This window comes from Grus americana, chromosome 8 (genome assembly GCF_028858705.1).
Source record: "Grus americana isolate bGruAme1 chromosome 8, bGruAme1.mat, whole genome shotgun sequence".
Taxonomy (NCBI): domain Eukaryota; kingdom Metazoa; phylum Chordata; class Aves; order Gruiformes; family Gruidae; genus Grus; species Grus americana.
In genome coordinates this window covers 25,132,834-25,147,504 of record NC_072859.1, presented here as the reverse complement: position 1 = coordinate 25,147,504, position 14,671 = coordinate 25,132,834, and the positions used below count along the sequence as shown (strand labels likewise).

Below are 14,671 nucleotides of genomic sequence, written 5' to 3'. Positions count from 1 at the left end.
GACAGGCAGACATGAGGTGAGGTGACACACTGCCAGTGTTCTTGGGTGGTCGGGTGCTGCCGGATGTCACGGCATTGCTCCTGCTGTCAGGATGCCACTGCTGGCTGGGATAAAGCCGCTCCTGTGCAGGGAAGCCTGTCATCCTCCCCAGTGGGTGCCCGGAGCCTCCCAACCCACCGCAAACCTGCCTGGAGCTGGCTCTCCCCATAGCAGGACGCCTGCTCCCCTCTTTTCCCTATCCGTGCTGGAGATGTAGCCCTGTGCCCTGACCCCACAGGGACCCCCTCTCTGCTTGTAGGGATGCAGGCAGCACAGGGACGTTGGAGGCCAGGAGGGAGCAGAGTCCTAAGCCGCAGGGCGAGGGGATGCAGGTGACCTGGGCCAGCTCCGGCCGGGGACCGGTGGGTGTAACACAGTCGCATCTTGGTGGAGGGGGGGATGACTGTGGCCCCACACCCAGCACCCCGCTGGTGGCCCAGGAAGGGTGAAGAAGGGCTGGGGCAGGCCGGGGAAGGAGGTGACAGCCCGGGACCTAGAGCTGCCCGCGGCGGGGCGGCCCCGGAGGGCCGGGCTGGGCGCGGCCAGAGGCGGGCGAGGCGGCACCGCCGGAGGCGAAGCGGCACCGCGGGTAGACCGGGGCGGGCACCGCCGGGGCACAGCGCAGGGACAGCCCGGAGCGCAGCGGGAGCGGCACCGCCGGGACAGCCCGGGGCGCGGAGCCGGTACCCGGTACGCGATGCGTGCGGGCGGGGAGGCGCCGCACCAGGTGCTGGGCCGGCTGCGGTTCCTGCTGCAGTGCAGCGAGTGCTTCCGCCGCGCCCGGCCGCTGCCCGCCGCTCTCTGCTACGTGCCGCGGGAGGTGCAGTACAAGATCTGCAAGGACCCCGCTGCCGCCGCCCGCAGCCCGCTCAGCGTCTGGGATAGCCCGGGGCCGGCGCGGGGCCGCAAGCGGGCGGCGCGGACCACCATCGAGGTGCGGAAGGGCGGCTGCCTCCGCGCCACCGGCGAGGAGTACTGCAACGGCGCCGGGCTCTGGGTCAAGCTCAGCAAGGTAACGGCGGGACTTGCTCCGCCGTGCAGCCATGATTGTCCGGTACCGACGGCGGTCACAAGCCGGGATGCGCTTTCAGGAGCAGCTGGAGGAGTACACGAGCAGCCATGACCTGGAGGAGGGTTGGCTCCTGGCGCAGAGGTTTGGAGAGGGAGGAGATAAATTGGTCCCGGTTGACTCGGTGGAGAAGATCCAGTGGCAGCACCAAACGCTCGGGGTTGATTATAAACCCATGGTCAGGTATGGCCCCAGCCTGCTGCACCTCGGATAGGGTCCAGGCTGTGGATGCTGGAGGCACGCGCGGCCAGTACCCACAGAGGACGTGTGACCCAACCATCCCAAATCCCCTGAGTGCGGCCAGCACAGCCCCCCTCACTCCCTCCAGCGCAGGTGGGACTCATCCCTGCTGAGCCACTTGTGGGCCCTCATAGGCTCATCCTGCTTGCTTGTGGCAGCACCTGTGCAGGGTAAAGATGATGCCAGGTGGTTTCTGAGGCACTCAGGTTTGGGCTGAGTGGTGTCACAGAGGTAATGCAGTGATGAGAAAGCTCATATTTGATTTTCATGATGGAAGGCAACATGCAGGGCTGGATTCCACTGTTCTGCCCCAGTCTGCACCCAGGTGCAGGGATGCTCTTATCCCTCCCACAGCTGTTTCTGCAGCCCCTGGGTGTGACCCCCACTGCTGCTGCCTCCACTCCAAGCTAAGGCAGTAATGCTTGGGCACGCTGACTGCTGACCCATCTTTTCCCTTGTGCGACTCCTCCACCGGTGCTGCTCCAGCTGGGAACAAGTGGTGGATCTGACCTACTCCATACACCTGGGAGAGAAGCCCAGACTTGCAGAGCAGGATGAGGCCGCAGTGCAGAAGTTTCGGTATGAGTGCATCTCCTAGAGTGGTACTGCAGCACCCCAAGGGGCGGCCAGTTGGGCCCTGGACATCCCTGTGGGGCTGGGACTGGCTTCAGGGTTGGGAGTGGGGAGGATGAGTGCCAGGAGATGCCTTTTATATTGGTATCGTTTGACGCTGCTCAAGCAAAGATGGCCTTTGCTCTGCAGAGCATCAGACCATTAGAGCAACCACGTGGTGCTATTCCCACTGGGCTGGGGTGGCCATAAACACCCGGTGTGGGGTGGTGGTGAGATACAGCCATGCCATCTGCCTGCGGTGGTGACCGCTGCCCGGCGCCATCCCACTGTGGTGACCATGAGACACTGCAGCCAATCCAAGCTGGGGCACCAGCACTGTGCTGGTGGGCAGGTTTGGGGCACAGCCTGGTCTCCCCATCCTGTTAACATGAAGCCTCCCTGCAGGTCTGTGCCCCTGGGCTGGAGCTACGAGCACGACATGGAGCTGGGGCGCTTCCTGTATGATCACAGCGAGAGGGAGCTGCAGCACCAGGACTGCACCAAGGAGCACATCAGCAGCATCGAGGTCTCCTCACAGGCAGTGCGTAATGGGGCTCCTCCACAGCCTAAAATCAGTGTGAGACGCACAAGCGTCCTCAGGCTGTGAGGAAGAGCAGCCGACAGTGGCTTTCCCCTCCATAAGGAGTAGGGAATGGTGGTGGGGTTTTGCTGCTCTAGCGAAGCTGCTGGGAGTTGGGCATGTGGAGCAAAACTCCATTGTGTCTCTGGGTCACTGCGAGGGGGTCCATGGCCATGCCCAGCTTGCTCTGTGTGGGAGCCACCATACACCCACAGCCTGGCAAACTGAGGGGCTGGCCCGGTCCTGACCTCCTCTGGCCCCATGGGAGCCGTCCCGGGGTGGCTACGATGTGCTCAAGGGTGCTCGGATCCATCCCTCCATTCACTCCACTCTTGCAGGAGGACCATGGCGTGGCCCATCTGACTGACAACCAGACATACACCTCCTGGGAGAGCAACGGGCCCCCAGGGCAGCACTGGGTGCGGCTCAACATGAAGAAAGGCACCATTGTCAAGTGAGACCTCGGGGTGTCCCCTCCCTGCAGCTCTGCCAGGGATGGGCAAGGTGTGGGGCAGCACACCATCTTCCTCCTAAATGTAGCTTTCCCTGGGCCACAGCTGGGGGCTTGGAGTTGAGGTGGGGGGCAGCTGCCACCAGATGCACGCCAGGAGGACACCGCCTTGTCCCCAGCCCCGTGACATCTCCAGGGGTATCTCTGTGCCCAGGCAGCTCAGGAGGAGAGGACAACGCTACCCCTCACTCTTCTCATCCCCAGGAAGCTGTGGCTGATGCTGGATGGGCAGGTCAGCTCCTATATACCCAAGCGGGTTGCTGTGTATGGGGGGGCACTGAACAGGCTGCAGCACCTGAGAACCATCCTAATTGATGAGTAAGTAACAAGCGAGGAGCAGCCTGGGTCTGGCTTGGGCCAGACTCCTGAGCTGTCTCTGCATCCCGAGCAGATGCTAAGGAAAGGGCTGGGGTTGGTCCTGAGTGACCTGGTGGTGGTATCTGTGGGTCCGGGCTCCCTGGGTGCAGGCTACATCTGTCTCCACAAGCATGGTAGTCCCTTGCTTCCATGTGCCAGCTGAGTGCCTTCATCTCCACCCTGGCTCTTCATCCATGCTGCAGCACCTGTGTTGCAGCATGCTTCCTCCTGCCTGGTGACTTTGGGGATCTTTCTGTCTCGTCCTCCTCGCCTCTGGGGACACGTGCCACTGCCATCACCTTTCTGAGCATCTCTGCTGTGCTGTAGCTAAGTCCTGGGGTGCTTCACCTTTCCCTCTTCACCTTGGCTTTGCAGCACCCTTCTCAAGGCAGGCAGGAGTTTATACATGGGTGCAAAGATCTCCTCCTCCTTCCCCAAAATTTGCCTGTTTGCCTTTTTTTGGCTGAGCAGTGAAATTTGTCTTTGAAGAAGCACCCATGAGACTGCTGAGGTCTCCTTCCTGGTGGCAGGACCCAACTCCTCACTGTGTCTGGGCAGTCGCAGTCATTTTATCCCATGCGCCCATAGGTCTTTGATGGGACTTTGCCAAAGGCTTTGGAAACACAAGCAAATCACTTACCAAATTGCTCATCTCCACAAATTCCCATTTCCTTCAAAACACGTCACCCTTGCATGATCAGCTCGGCTTGAAGGATGGTTGTGTCATCGCGAGATGTGCTGGGACCCCCATGGATCAGTGACATGCTCTTGACCATCTTGCCTTTCTATTCTGCTTTGAATTTATGCTCTTTTCTGGATCTTTGGATGTGGCTTCCACCTTCTTCAGGATGTCTCTGTGCCTCTGACAGCCTCTCCTCTCTGCTTGGTCCCCTCCTGCCGCAGCCCTGGTGAGGCGGGGGGGCTTTTGCCATGGGTAGCAGCACATCCTTGGCTGGGAAGCCGGAGCGGTCCAAGCCTCGCCAGCTGCCTCGGCAGCATCTGCCTCACGGCTCTGCCATCTCCCTCTGTGTGCAGGAACACCTTCCAGGATGTCTGCATCCTCTGTGACATGACGACTCACTTGCCGGTGCTGGAGATCCGCATCCTGGAGTGCCAGGGTGAGCCTGCACTGCCTGACTGGGGCTGCCAGCCCAGCCCAGCACTAAACCTGCAGCTCTTCCTGCTGCACTGGCTGCTTTTTGGGGTCTGTTGGAGGAAAATCTGGGGATGTCACAGGTGCTGGGGGCTCTTTGGCCCCAGTTGCAGCATCTGAGCCGTGCCGGCCGTGCAGCTGCAGCCACGCATGCAGAATTGCTCTCCTTTCTTGGCAGACCACGGGTACAATGTCCGCCTGCGAGGCATTAAGATCACATCCTTCTGGGAATGGGACCTGATCCTCAACGCTGATATGTTCCAGCCAGCCCGGCTGGTGCGCTACCCTCTCCTGGAAGGGGTGGATGCCGATGTGCTGTACCGGCGGGCCGTGCTCATTCAGAGGTAAGGCACGGTGGTGGCGGTGGGGCGAGGGGGACCTGCATCACATGGAATCCCCCACCCCGCTTCCTGCAGGGCAGCCCCAGGCTGGGGTCAACGCTGGCCCCACAGCGATTCAGCTGCAGTGCTGTGGCGTGAGCTGGGCTGCCCTTGTTTGCAGCTTTTTCTTGTGGGGGGACTAGAGGATTGGCTTGAGCTAGAGGATTGGGTGCTCCCCTTGGTGTGCTGGTGTCCCTCCATGGGCTGGAGGAGACCCACATGCTGGGAGCACGGCGTCCAGGCTCGGTGCATGCCTGGGGCTGTCTGCAGTGAAACCCCACGGGCGTATTGAGCTCCATGTGTCTGCCAAACTCCTCGCATCCTCACAGTACTCCTCTCCGGTCTCCAGGTTTGTCCAGGTCCTGGACAGTGTCCTGTGTTACCTGATCCCCCTCTCCGAGGAAAGCATCGGCACCTTCAATGCACTCAGGGTGAGCATTTGCCAGGCTCCCCTGGGATGATGTCATGGGCTCGACTGGTTTCCCTGGGGGCTGTGGCATGTCCCCCTTGATCCAATGGGGAGCTCATGCCAAGAGCTGCCGTGCTGGGCATTGCCAGAGAGATGGAGGAGCTGAGCATCCCCTCTGACACCGGGGGCTGTGCTTGGGGAGGGAGAAAGAGGGCATGTAGCAGCAGAATCTGGCCTCTAACCATCCCCACTCGTCTGCTGCTAGAGCATGAAGCCGTTCCTGCTGCTGTCCAAGCAGAGCACAGCCCTCATCACCCACTGTCTCCAGTCCTCGGAGACCACCCCACCTCACACCCCACCAAAGCTGTACATCAACCGGTACCTGGCCGGGGAGCACCGTGCCAACCCTGCGCTGGACCCCAGCTGCAGGAACGCCGTCTTCACCCAGGTATGGCCATGCCATGTCCTGCGCCAGGTACCTGCCAGTTCAGCATTGCTCGCCCCCCGCTGTGTCTCATCCCCTTTCTGCTCTGCTCTCCTCTCCAGCTGTACGAAAGCCTCAGATCTTCCAAGAACAATTGGCCCCTGGACTACAGGTAGGTCTTCACATCACATTTGTGGGGTGTTGCCTCCCCAAAGCAGGGTGTTGCTGACTCTCTCAAAGGAGGGGGGGTGCATGGGGCTGTTGCTTCCCTGCAGGTGGCCCCCGAAATACAGCCAGTGGTGGCAGTGCGACTTCATCGCTGAGGGCATCGTTGACAATGGTGAGAGCTCTCCCCTCCTGCCCATGGGCTTTCTCCTGCTGGGGGGCAGCTTGATAGGTTGCCTGCTGCAGTGGGGTGCCCACATTGTCCTGGCTGCTCTGTGGGAGCCATCCCCGCTCTGCATATGTGGGGTGGTCCCTGCATGTCCCCTATGCCCCCAGCGCTGCCCCTGCCCCAGGGAGACGGGGTGGCTTGGCCAGATCCTGCAGCTCAGCATCTGGTCCTGGTGTGTCAGGAACTAACCAGCCTCTGCCTCCATTGCAGGTGGTGGTTTTCGGGACAGCCTGTCAGATATGTCAGAGGAGCTGTGTCCCAGCTCAGCGGACGTCCCTGTGCCCCTACCCTTCTTTGTGCGCGCTTCCAACCAGGTTTGACACCCTGTTGTCTGCCTGACCTGGCCCTGGGGGAACATCCAGCAGAGCTTGGGGGCTTGTCCCTTGGTTGCAATATTTTGGGGTGTTAGTCCTGTCTTAACACTTGTAGGGCCATTGGGGGGGGGGGCTGTGGTGGAGATCTCCTGGAGGGGTGTAGAGGGCAGAAGAAGCAGGTGGAGGGGTGATGGAGAGGGAGGCTGCAGGGAGGGACTGTGTTGGGCTGGTCACATCTGCGTCCATGGGTCATAAGCCTCTCTCCCACAGGGTAACAGCAGCAGTGACACCAGGGACATGTACGTCCCCAATCCCTCCTGCAAGGACTTCCCCAAGTACGAGTGGATCGGGCAGCTGATGGGTGCAGCCCTGAGGGGCAACGAGTTTCTGGTGAGCATGGCAGAGCCTCCCCGACCAGTGAGGGGGCTTGTCAGGGGCCACCATGTGTCAGGCAGAAGGGCTGCCCTCAGGTGAAGGAGGAACACGAGGAGGACATGGATCTGCTTCCTCTGGCAGGTCCTGGCTCTGCCAGCACTGGTGTGGAAGCAGCTGGCAGGGGAGGAGGTCACCTGGAGCAAGGACTTTGCCACTGTGGACTTGGAGCTGGTGAGTGGGGCCGGGGGCCGGCAGGGCTGTGCCATGTGCTCCCGTGGCTGCTCCAGCTCTGCTGTGATGGCTTTCACCCGTTGGGATTGCAGGTGAAGCTGCTGGAGGTGCTGGAGGGAGTGGACAGGGAAGCCTTCGAGTTCATGTTCGGCAGAGAGCTGACCTACACAACGGTGCTGAGTGACCAGCGCATGGTGGAGCTGATCCCCAATGGCAGCAGCACTGCGGTGCGCTATGAGGATCGCAAGGAGTTCATCCGCCTTGTGCAGAAGGCTCGACTGGAGGAGAGCAAGGAGCAGGTAATGCCGTCCCCCAGGGCCAGTGTGCCTCCAAGGGGACCCTGCCCCTATGGCAGGCCCTGCTGGTACTCCCACAGCTGGACCTGGGGGGTGGGTGGCTGCAAACATGTTTCTCCAAAATCAGTTCCAGCTGGGTGGTGCCCCCATGCATCCCTTGCCCTGGGTGTCTATGAGCCCCAGGGTCCTGCGGTCCCTGGCCCCAGTGCCCTGGCCGGCTGCCCTGGGCTCAGATCCATTGCAGTGACGTGGGGCCCCTCCTGTGCCCCCCCCAGATCGCAGCCATGCGTGCCGGGCTGCTCTGCGTGGTGCCTCAGCCTGTGTTGGACCTGCTCACCTGGCAGCAGCTGGAGAAGATGATCTGTGGGGACCCCAAGATCACAGTGGCCGAACTGCGGAGGTTCAGTAAGTGCCAGGGCCAGCCCAAAGCTGCTCTCAGCCCCCTGCCTGGGCAGGGCCCCCCCTCACCAATGCTTGTCCTGCGCACGCATCCTGCCCAGTGCTGATTCCCTGGTTGTGGCGTGCCTGGGAGCCTGGGAGAGGACGAGCTGGAGGGACCCTGGATAGGGATGCTTTGGGTTTAGCTGCAAACCCCTCCAGTTCCCACTCTGGTTCCTCTGGTCTTTGGCTGCTGTGGGTGGAGGTGAACGGCCACCCTGCAAACCAGGACCCCCATTTCTCCACCTGCCTTTGTGCAGGGTGCCAGCCCCTCTCGGGGTTCCAGGGGCTCACAGGGGCTCGCCAAGAGCGGCGGGTCTCCTCCTCTCCTGCCTCAGCTCAGGGCTCTCACAGAAGGGCAGGATAGACATGTCCCATGTTAATTTTCTTTGCTGGGAGTTTCTAATGAAGCTTTTGCACATTCCTCATCACAGTCACATTTGAGGACTTTCCCTCTGACGACACTCGTATCCAGAACTTCCTGCAGGCGCTCAACAACTTCACCAGTGGTGAGCAATCCCAAGCCTTTCCTTGCTCTTAACGTGCAGCGGGGTGGGCCAGGGGTTGGGATACCACTGCCCTGGAAGCCGGCTGGGGTCATCCTGCCTGGCCCTTCCCGGGATGCTGAGAGCATCCCTTAGCTTTGCCTCATGCTCCTGGGATGCTTCTACAAGGGCAGACCCTGCCATGACAGCAGCGACCAGGATGGTCCTGTCCTTGTCCCTGAGACCTGAGCCCTTTCCTTCCCCTCAGAGGATCTCAGCCGTTTCCTCAAGTTTGTCACTGGCCGGAGCCGCCTCCCGGTTCAGATCACTGTCTACCCGGAAGGGGAGAAGTGAGTCCGTCCTGCCTGGGTTGGGGTCCCTGCGTGGTGCCGGGGTCTGACTCTCTCTCTTTCTCCCAAGCTTGAACGCACTGGACATGATGCCCCAGGCTTCCACGTGCTCCTGCACCTTCTACTTGCCCAACTATTCCTCGTGAGTTGAGCTGGGGATAGGGGACAGGGACACTCCCCCCTCCCTGGGGCCGGCATTGGGGTCTCCTCCCAGGATCTCCAGGTCCTGTCCTGGGGGGACATCTGGGTGGGTGTGGGGAGGGAAGCTTGGGGTGCTCAGTGCCCATCACAGCTGTGACCCAGCGTTCCCCTCTCCCAGGGCCAAGGCCTGCGAGGAGCTGCTGCGGTACGCCGTGTACAACTGCATGTCCATCGACACTGACAAGAACCCCTGGGATGAATGAAGCCCCCCAGGTGCCCCGTGCCATGGGAGCTGCCCACCCTGTGGACACTGGATTCAATAAAACTGCAGGGCTGGATCCTGCCGTCCTGCCCCAGGTCCTGTTTGTGTCCGTGCTTCTCAAGAGCTGGAACTGGGGCAGATGTGACCAGTGCTGCAAATGGGGGGCCAGCATGGCGCTGTCTGCTGGGTGCTGCACCAGCATGGGGTGCTGCGGGGTGGAGAGCATGGTGTGCACTTGGGGCTGTGGGTCCTGCCCTCTCCCTGAACATGGTGTGCGTGGGGAGCATGGCTGCAGACCGCTGCCCCCCCAATGCACCCCGCAGACCGCCCCCCCAATGCACCCCGCAGACCGCTGCCCCCCCAATGCACCCCGCAGACCGCCCCCCCAGCGCACCCCGCAGACCGCCCCCCCAGCACCCCGCAGACCGCCGCCCCAATGCACCCCGCAGACCGCCGCCCCAATGCACCCCACAGACCGCCGCCCCAATGCACCCCGCAGACCGCCGCCCCAATGCACCCTGCAGACCGCCCCCCCCAGCACCCCGCAGACCGCCGCCCCAATGCACCCTGCAGACCGCCCCCCCAATGCACCCCGCAGACCGCCCCCCCCAGCACCCTGCAGACCGCCCCCCCAATGCACCCCGCAGACCGCCCCCCCCAGCACCCCGCAGACCGCCGCCCCAATGCACCCCGCAGACCGCCCCCCCCAGCACCCCGCAGACCGCCGCCCCGCGCCCTGCCTGCAGCTCCCCGCAACCCCCTGCCTGCAGCGCCACCTCCGGCCGCCTGGGGGCGCTGTGCCGCCGAGCCCCTCCCGCGGCCGGGCAGGGATCCATGATTCGGCGCTCCGCAGCTTGGGATCTTTCCCTCGGTGTTCTTCTCGCTGCCCTGGCCGGGAGGAGCTGATCGCGGCAAGGCGAGACGAGGGATCGAGTCTATCTGCGCTCTACCGCGGCTATGCGCGATCGACCCATTCGGCTCTCCGCGCGCATGCGTACTGCGCGCCGGTGCCGCCATTCCTGTCCTGTCAGTGAAGCGCTGGGAGCCGGCGGCCACCAGAGCGGAGGTAACGGTGCGGCGGGGGGAGGCCCGGCGCCTCCGCACGGGCTGTAAAGGGCGCGGGGGAGGCGGGGAGCCGACGCACGCCTCTGAGAAGTGCTGGCGGCTATAGTTGGGTGAGGCTGAACCGAACCGGTCTTAGCCCCGCTCGGCTCGGCCTGGCCCGGCCCAGGCCTGCCCGGTTCTGCCGTGGTTGAGTGAGGCCTTGCCCCTGTGCTCCCTTGCAGCATGGAGTTCCAGGCCGTGGTGATGGCGGCTGGAGGCGGTTCCCGTATGACGGACCTGACCTCCAGCATCCCGAAGCCGCTGCTCCCGGTGGGCAACCGGCCCCTGCTCTGGTACCCGCTGAACCTCCTGGAGCGTGCCGGCTTTGAAGGTGAGGTGTGACAGTGGCTTGGGGTGCGAGCGGAGAGGATGTGCTTACCCTGGTCTCTTTAGGCTTCCTGTGGCCACCTGTGCCACTCCTGTTTGTTGCCCCCCTTGTTCTAATGTCCTATTGTAGGTGCCTTGTTGATCAAGGCAGTTGCCTTAGCAGGAGGTGTCCTCTGCACTGGAGTTATGCTGTTGGCCCATGTCACATCCTTTCCTTAACTCTAGACTGTGCCTCCTGTGTCTGCACCCCATTCCCCCTCTTCTCCCCTCACCAAGGCTTTTACCATCTATATGATTTTCCCAACTTTGGTGTTTTTTCCAGTGTTGTTAACCTGGAGTCTCTTGTTTCTTTTTCTGAATCATTAATGAGAGTGGCATGAGAAGCCTGTCAGCTGTCTTGAGATATGTCTTGGTTTGTTGTTTTAGTCTGGCCTGAAGTTCAGGGTTACTTGCTCTGTCTGAGGCATTTAGTCCTTGTTGCAGTGTGGAGCCAAGTGCTAGGTTTTGGACAGAACAGGGCAGGGGGAAGTGGCAGACTTGTAATGCTTGCCCGTGGGCCTTGTTTCATGGGAGGACTAAAATGGTATTTAGTACATGATAAGGCTCCTTAGTATTTTTGGGTTTAGGTTTTTGTTTAACTTTAGTGATGAACCAAATCTTTCTGCAGTGTCCTCCCTGCTACTTATAGAACTTTTTCCTGACACCTTTCATGGCTCCATTTTTTCATGTTTGTGTTTGTCCTTTGCCTTTTTGCTTCTCTGTTTTTGCTTCTGCTGTGTGACTGTGCGATTATTCTCTCCATCCCAAGAATGTGGCTTTTTTCCTGACTGCTTCTTTTCTCTGTGAAGATGTAAAGATCAGCTCATGGTTATCCACGTCAGCCTCTTACTTTTTCAGTGTGAAGGAACAAAAGAAAGACAAGCTTAATACTTTGCCTTTATTTTGTTTCGTTAAGAAATCCTTAAGAACTTATTTCCCTTGGAGTTGCTTTTTGCCTGTTGTTTGTTGAAGTCTGCTTTCTGAATGTCTTTCTTTGACTGTCCTCCTGTATCTTTTTTTTGCTAGGATTGTACTTTTATCCTGTGATATGGATATATGGGTAGCTAAAAGCTTCTCTGTAACCAGTCTTGTGCTTTGTGTGGCTCTTTATTCTGAAATAACCATTTCCACTTGACCATTCTTGACCACTAGTAGGTGGTGTTACGGTCAGATCTTTCTCCTTTCTCACACACAGCTCTTCAGCTCATCTATCCCCTATGGAAATTTGAACATGCAGGGTTGTGTATGCAGCTTCAGTAAGCAAGCAGCCACCTTCCTGCTCCTCTCTTGCTTCTGCCCCCTGACCAAGCTGTACATTTCTGCATTAATACTCCAGTGGCATGAATCCTCTCCCTGGATCATAATTCTAAGTATTACAGGAGGCTTTAGTTCCTCATACTTGCTTATATTAGTAAGTAGGTATTCCACAGTCTGACTGACTGCATCCCTTCTGTCCCAACTGCAAGTGCTTCATCTCTCCTAATATTTCTTAGGAGACCTTTGTCCAGCTCACCAGATTTATGCTGAGCTGTTTAGTCTTATAACTTCCACCTGACACCCATTCCTTCTCCATTCGTTACTACTTTCCTCATTTTGAGGTGGTCTTTCAATCCCTTTCAGTTCTTCAACCTGTTTTGAATCCAAGTTGGTATCCAGTATGGGAGTGGGAGGGGAGCCCTCCCATATCTCTGGTATCAAACTACCCCACACGATTCTCATGTTTACAGTTCCTTCCTCTTTTCTGTTAACAGATTCAGGATATCAGTTTTGATACAGATTTATTCTTAGTGTGTTTTCATCTTACTACCAGAGATTCCTAGGCTGAGGGCTGTATTGTTTCCCATACTTCTCTGTTAAAATTGCACGTGCAGTATGATGGTATAGTGTTGGGTTTTTTGGCGAGGTGGGATATTTTAATTTGAGGGTTTGACTCTTACTTCCAGTTCTTGCGGCCAGGGCCAAAAGGTTTCTTGCTGTTTTGTTTTCTCGGTCATGTCTTTGCGAAGCTTCTGTTGGAACATTCTTAATTTTGGAAAATATGCTTTCATGCCACTGTTGATATCCTTCAAATATGCATTTACTTGTTGCTTTTGTAGATGGTATAAGTTTGTTGCTTACATATTACTCCACTCCCTTGCCAAGCTGATGCTGAGAAATAGTTTAACCGTTGTTTTGTAATACTGGTTGGTGGTGCTGTCCACAGAATTATACAGGATCAGGGTGGGCAAAAGACAAACGTCTAACGTGTTGGTGGCATTAATGCAGGGTTTCATTGGTCTGTTTGAGGACATGTGGTTAGAGGTCACTTGGTAACGATAGAAGACATTTCTGTTCTGTCTTGCTAGCTCATGCCACTCACATGCAAGTGTCTCTTTCAATAACAACCCTCCACCCACACAAAGAAGGAGAGATTGTTTTCATAATCAGTAGGAGTTTTCTTTTTTGCAAAAGTTACTGTTGCCAAAAGAGCTTGATTTGTTGTAGACCAAGTTAATGTTACTCAAGCCTTTTGACAGTTTCATCAGACTTTGTAAATAAAAAGTGAATGTATTCTATTTGTGATTAATATGTTTGGGGTTTTTTTGCTTGATTTCATCCCACTTTCCTCTGTTCTAGAGGTCATTGTGATTACACGGAAGGAAATCCAAAAGATGTTAAACTTGGACACAAAAATGAAGCTGGATTTTGTGTGCATCAGTGACAACATGGACATGGGTACAGCAGATTCACTGAGGCATATTCACCAGAAAATTAAGGTATTGTTGTCTTTTATTGAGCTTGACTGGAAGACATTTGTTTATAATAATATTTTTTTCATTGTGCTTTAAGAGCTGTTGCATGTAATGATATTGTGGGTAACTGAATTTCCTCATCTTCAGAAGAGCTGAATTTTGTAAAGGTCGCCTCATGGGGGAACTCAAACAAAGACTCTAAATGACTAGAATTGACAGCTAGGAAGGCTGGACCAGATCCAGGCTGGGCAATGGCTGCATCTTAGTCAGCGTTAGCTTTCTGGCAGGTTAATTAAAAGGTTGTATTTGTTCATACAGTTTTTGATATGATGTGTGATAGCTGTTGTCCAGTTAGTGCTTGGGGAAGTAGTTCTGCACAGTTGTTCTTTGTTGCCTTAGGTTAGGCAATGCGCTGATATGTAAGGAAGCTTATGTTCAGTTCTTGGCCCTGCCGCAGCCCTGCCTGCGCCATTAGGCAAGTGACTTGCTCTGTGCTTTGGTTTTCTGCTTTTCCTGTGCTTTTGCTGGCTTGGTTGTATGGCAAGCTTTTCAATAAACAGTGCCCAAACGTGATAAAGTGCTGCTGTTCTAATAAAAACCACCAATTTATAGAATTTTAATTTCCAGCTGCACAATTAAAACACTCCCATGTAAGGCAGAAATGCTGCTCAGAGCTCTTGCCACGATCTGGGATGGAATTTTGTTTTTGTCGTTGTCATACACTTAATCTTTACGATTTGTTCCCTGTCTGTTTAGGCCATCTTAGCCAAATTGGCTGTTTAAATAAAGGTTGCTACAGAACATCAATGAACCATTTAAGTCCTGAGATGTCTTTTTGTCTTCAGCCTCTTTTTGAAGGTAATAAACTGCAGTATAATAGGCTGTGTACTCCCAAGAGAAAGACTCCAGTTGAGACAAGATGAAACTTTCCAGGCAAATATGGGTGTCTAAGTGGCACAGTGAGAGAGATTCCTCAAGGGATTAATGCACAGACTAGAATTATTTAGAGGGGGAAGAGAAGATATAAAAAAGAAAAGCAAAATCAACAATATCAGTTTAACTGAACTGAATGTTTCTGTCATGTGGAGAATAGCGCTCTGTCATAACTCAGTTTGGCAGTAATTTTTAAATACGTGCATGCAGTAAGGAAATATCTCTGCGCTGCAGATTGTGGCCCTGACCGTACAGCTTTATTGCCTGATCAGAGCGATCAGTCTCGGTGTCCCTCTTTTTGGTAATCCAGGCAAGTTTGCTTAGGGAGAGGCCTGGGAGACAACAGTAAAGCATGTGGGGATAAGAAAATAGACTGTGTCTTCAGAGGCAGCAGTGTTGATCTTCTGTTTATTTTTCAGAAAAAAGGCTTAAGAGAAGATGTGAGGTAGTATTGAAAACCACACAACTTTTCTTCA

At 56.6% G+C, this 14,671-nt stretch overlaps 2 protein-coding genes across 2 annotated transcripts in view; both read left to right on the top strand.

Moving 5' to 3' along the window:
* The first annotated feature begins 659 nt into the window (after positions 1–659).
* On the top strand, positions 660–9,106 carry LOC129209335 (E3 ubiquitin-protein ligase HECTD3-like). Its single transcript, XM_054833629.1, has 21 exons — positions 660–1,051; positions 1,131–1,291; positions 1,835–1,927; positions 2,366–2,501; positions 2,879–2,994; positions 3,256–3,369; positions 4,444–4,526; positions 4,740–4,905; positions 5,291–5,372; positions 5,616–5,798; positions 5,897–5,946; positions 6,050–6,114; positions 6,379–6,482; positions 6,753–6,872; positions 6,999–7,088; positions 7,181–7,387; positions 7,660–7,789; positions 8,257–8,331; positions 8,576–8,657; positions 8,728–8,799; positions 8,977–9,106. Exons 1-21 carry the CDS (start codon positions 737–739, stop codon positions 9,059–9,061), a joined length of 2,529 nt encoding a protein of 842 aa, XP_054689604.1. The 5' UTR covers positions 660–736; the 3' UTR covers positions 9,062–9,106.
* An 881-nt stretch (positions 9,107–9,987) lies between these two features.
* EIF2B3 (eukaryotic translation initiation factor 2B subunit gamma) overlaps positions 9,988–14,671 on the top strand; it is a 100,153-nt gene continuing 95,469 nt past the window's right edge. Inside the window, exons 1-3 of the mRNA XM_054833550.1 lie at positions 9,988–10,126; positions 10,347–10,495; positions 13,147–13,286. Of these exons, the coding sequence (XP_054689525.1) occupies positions 10,348–10,495; positions 13,147–13,286 (288 nt within the window). The 5' untranslated portion in view covers positions 9,988–10,126; position 10,347. The remainder of the gene's footprint in view (positions 10,127–10,346; positions 10,496–13,146; positions 13,287–14,671) is intronic.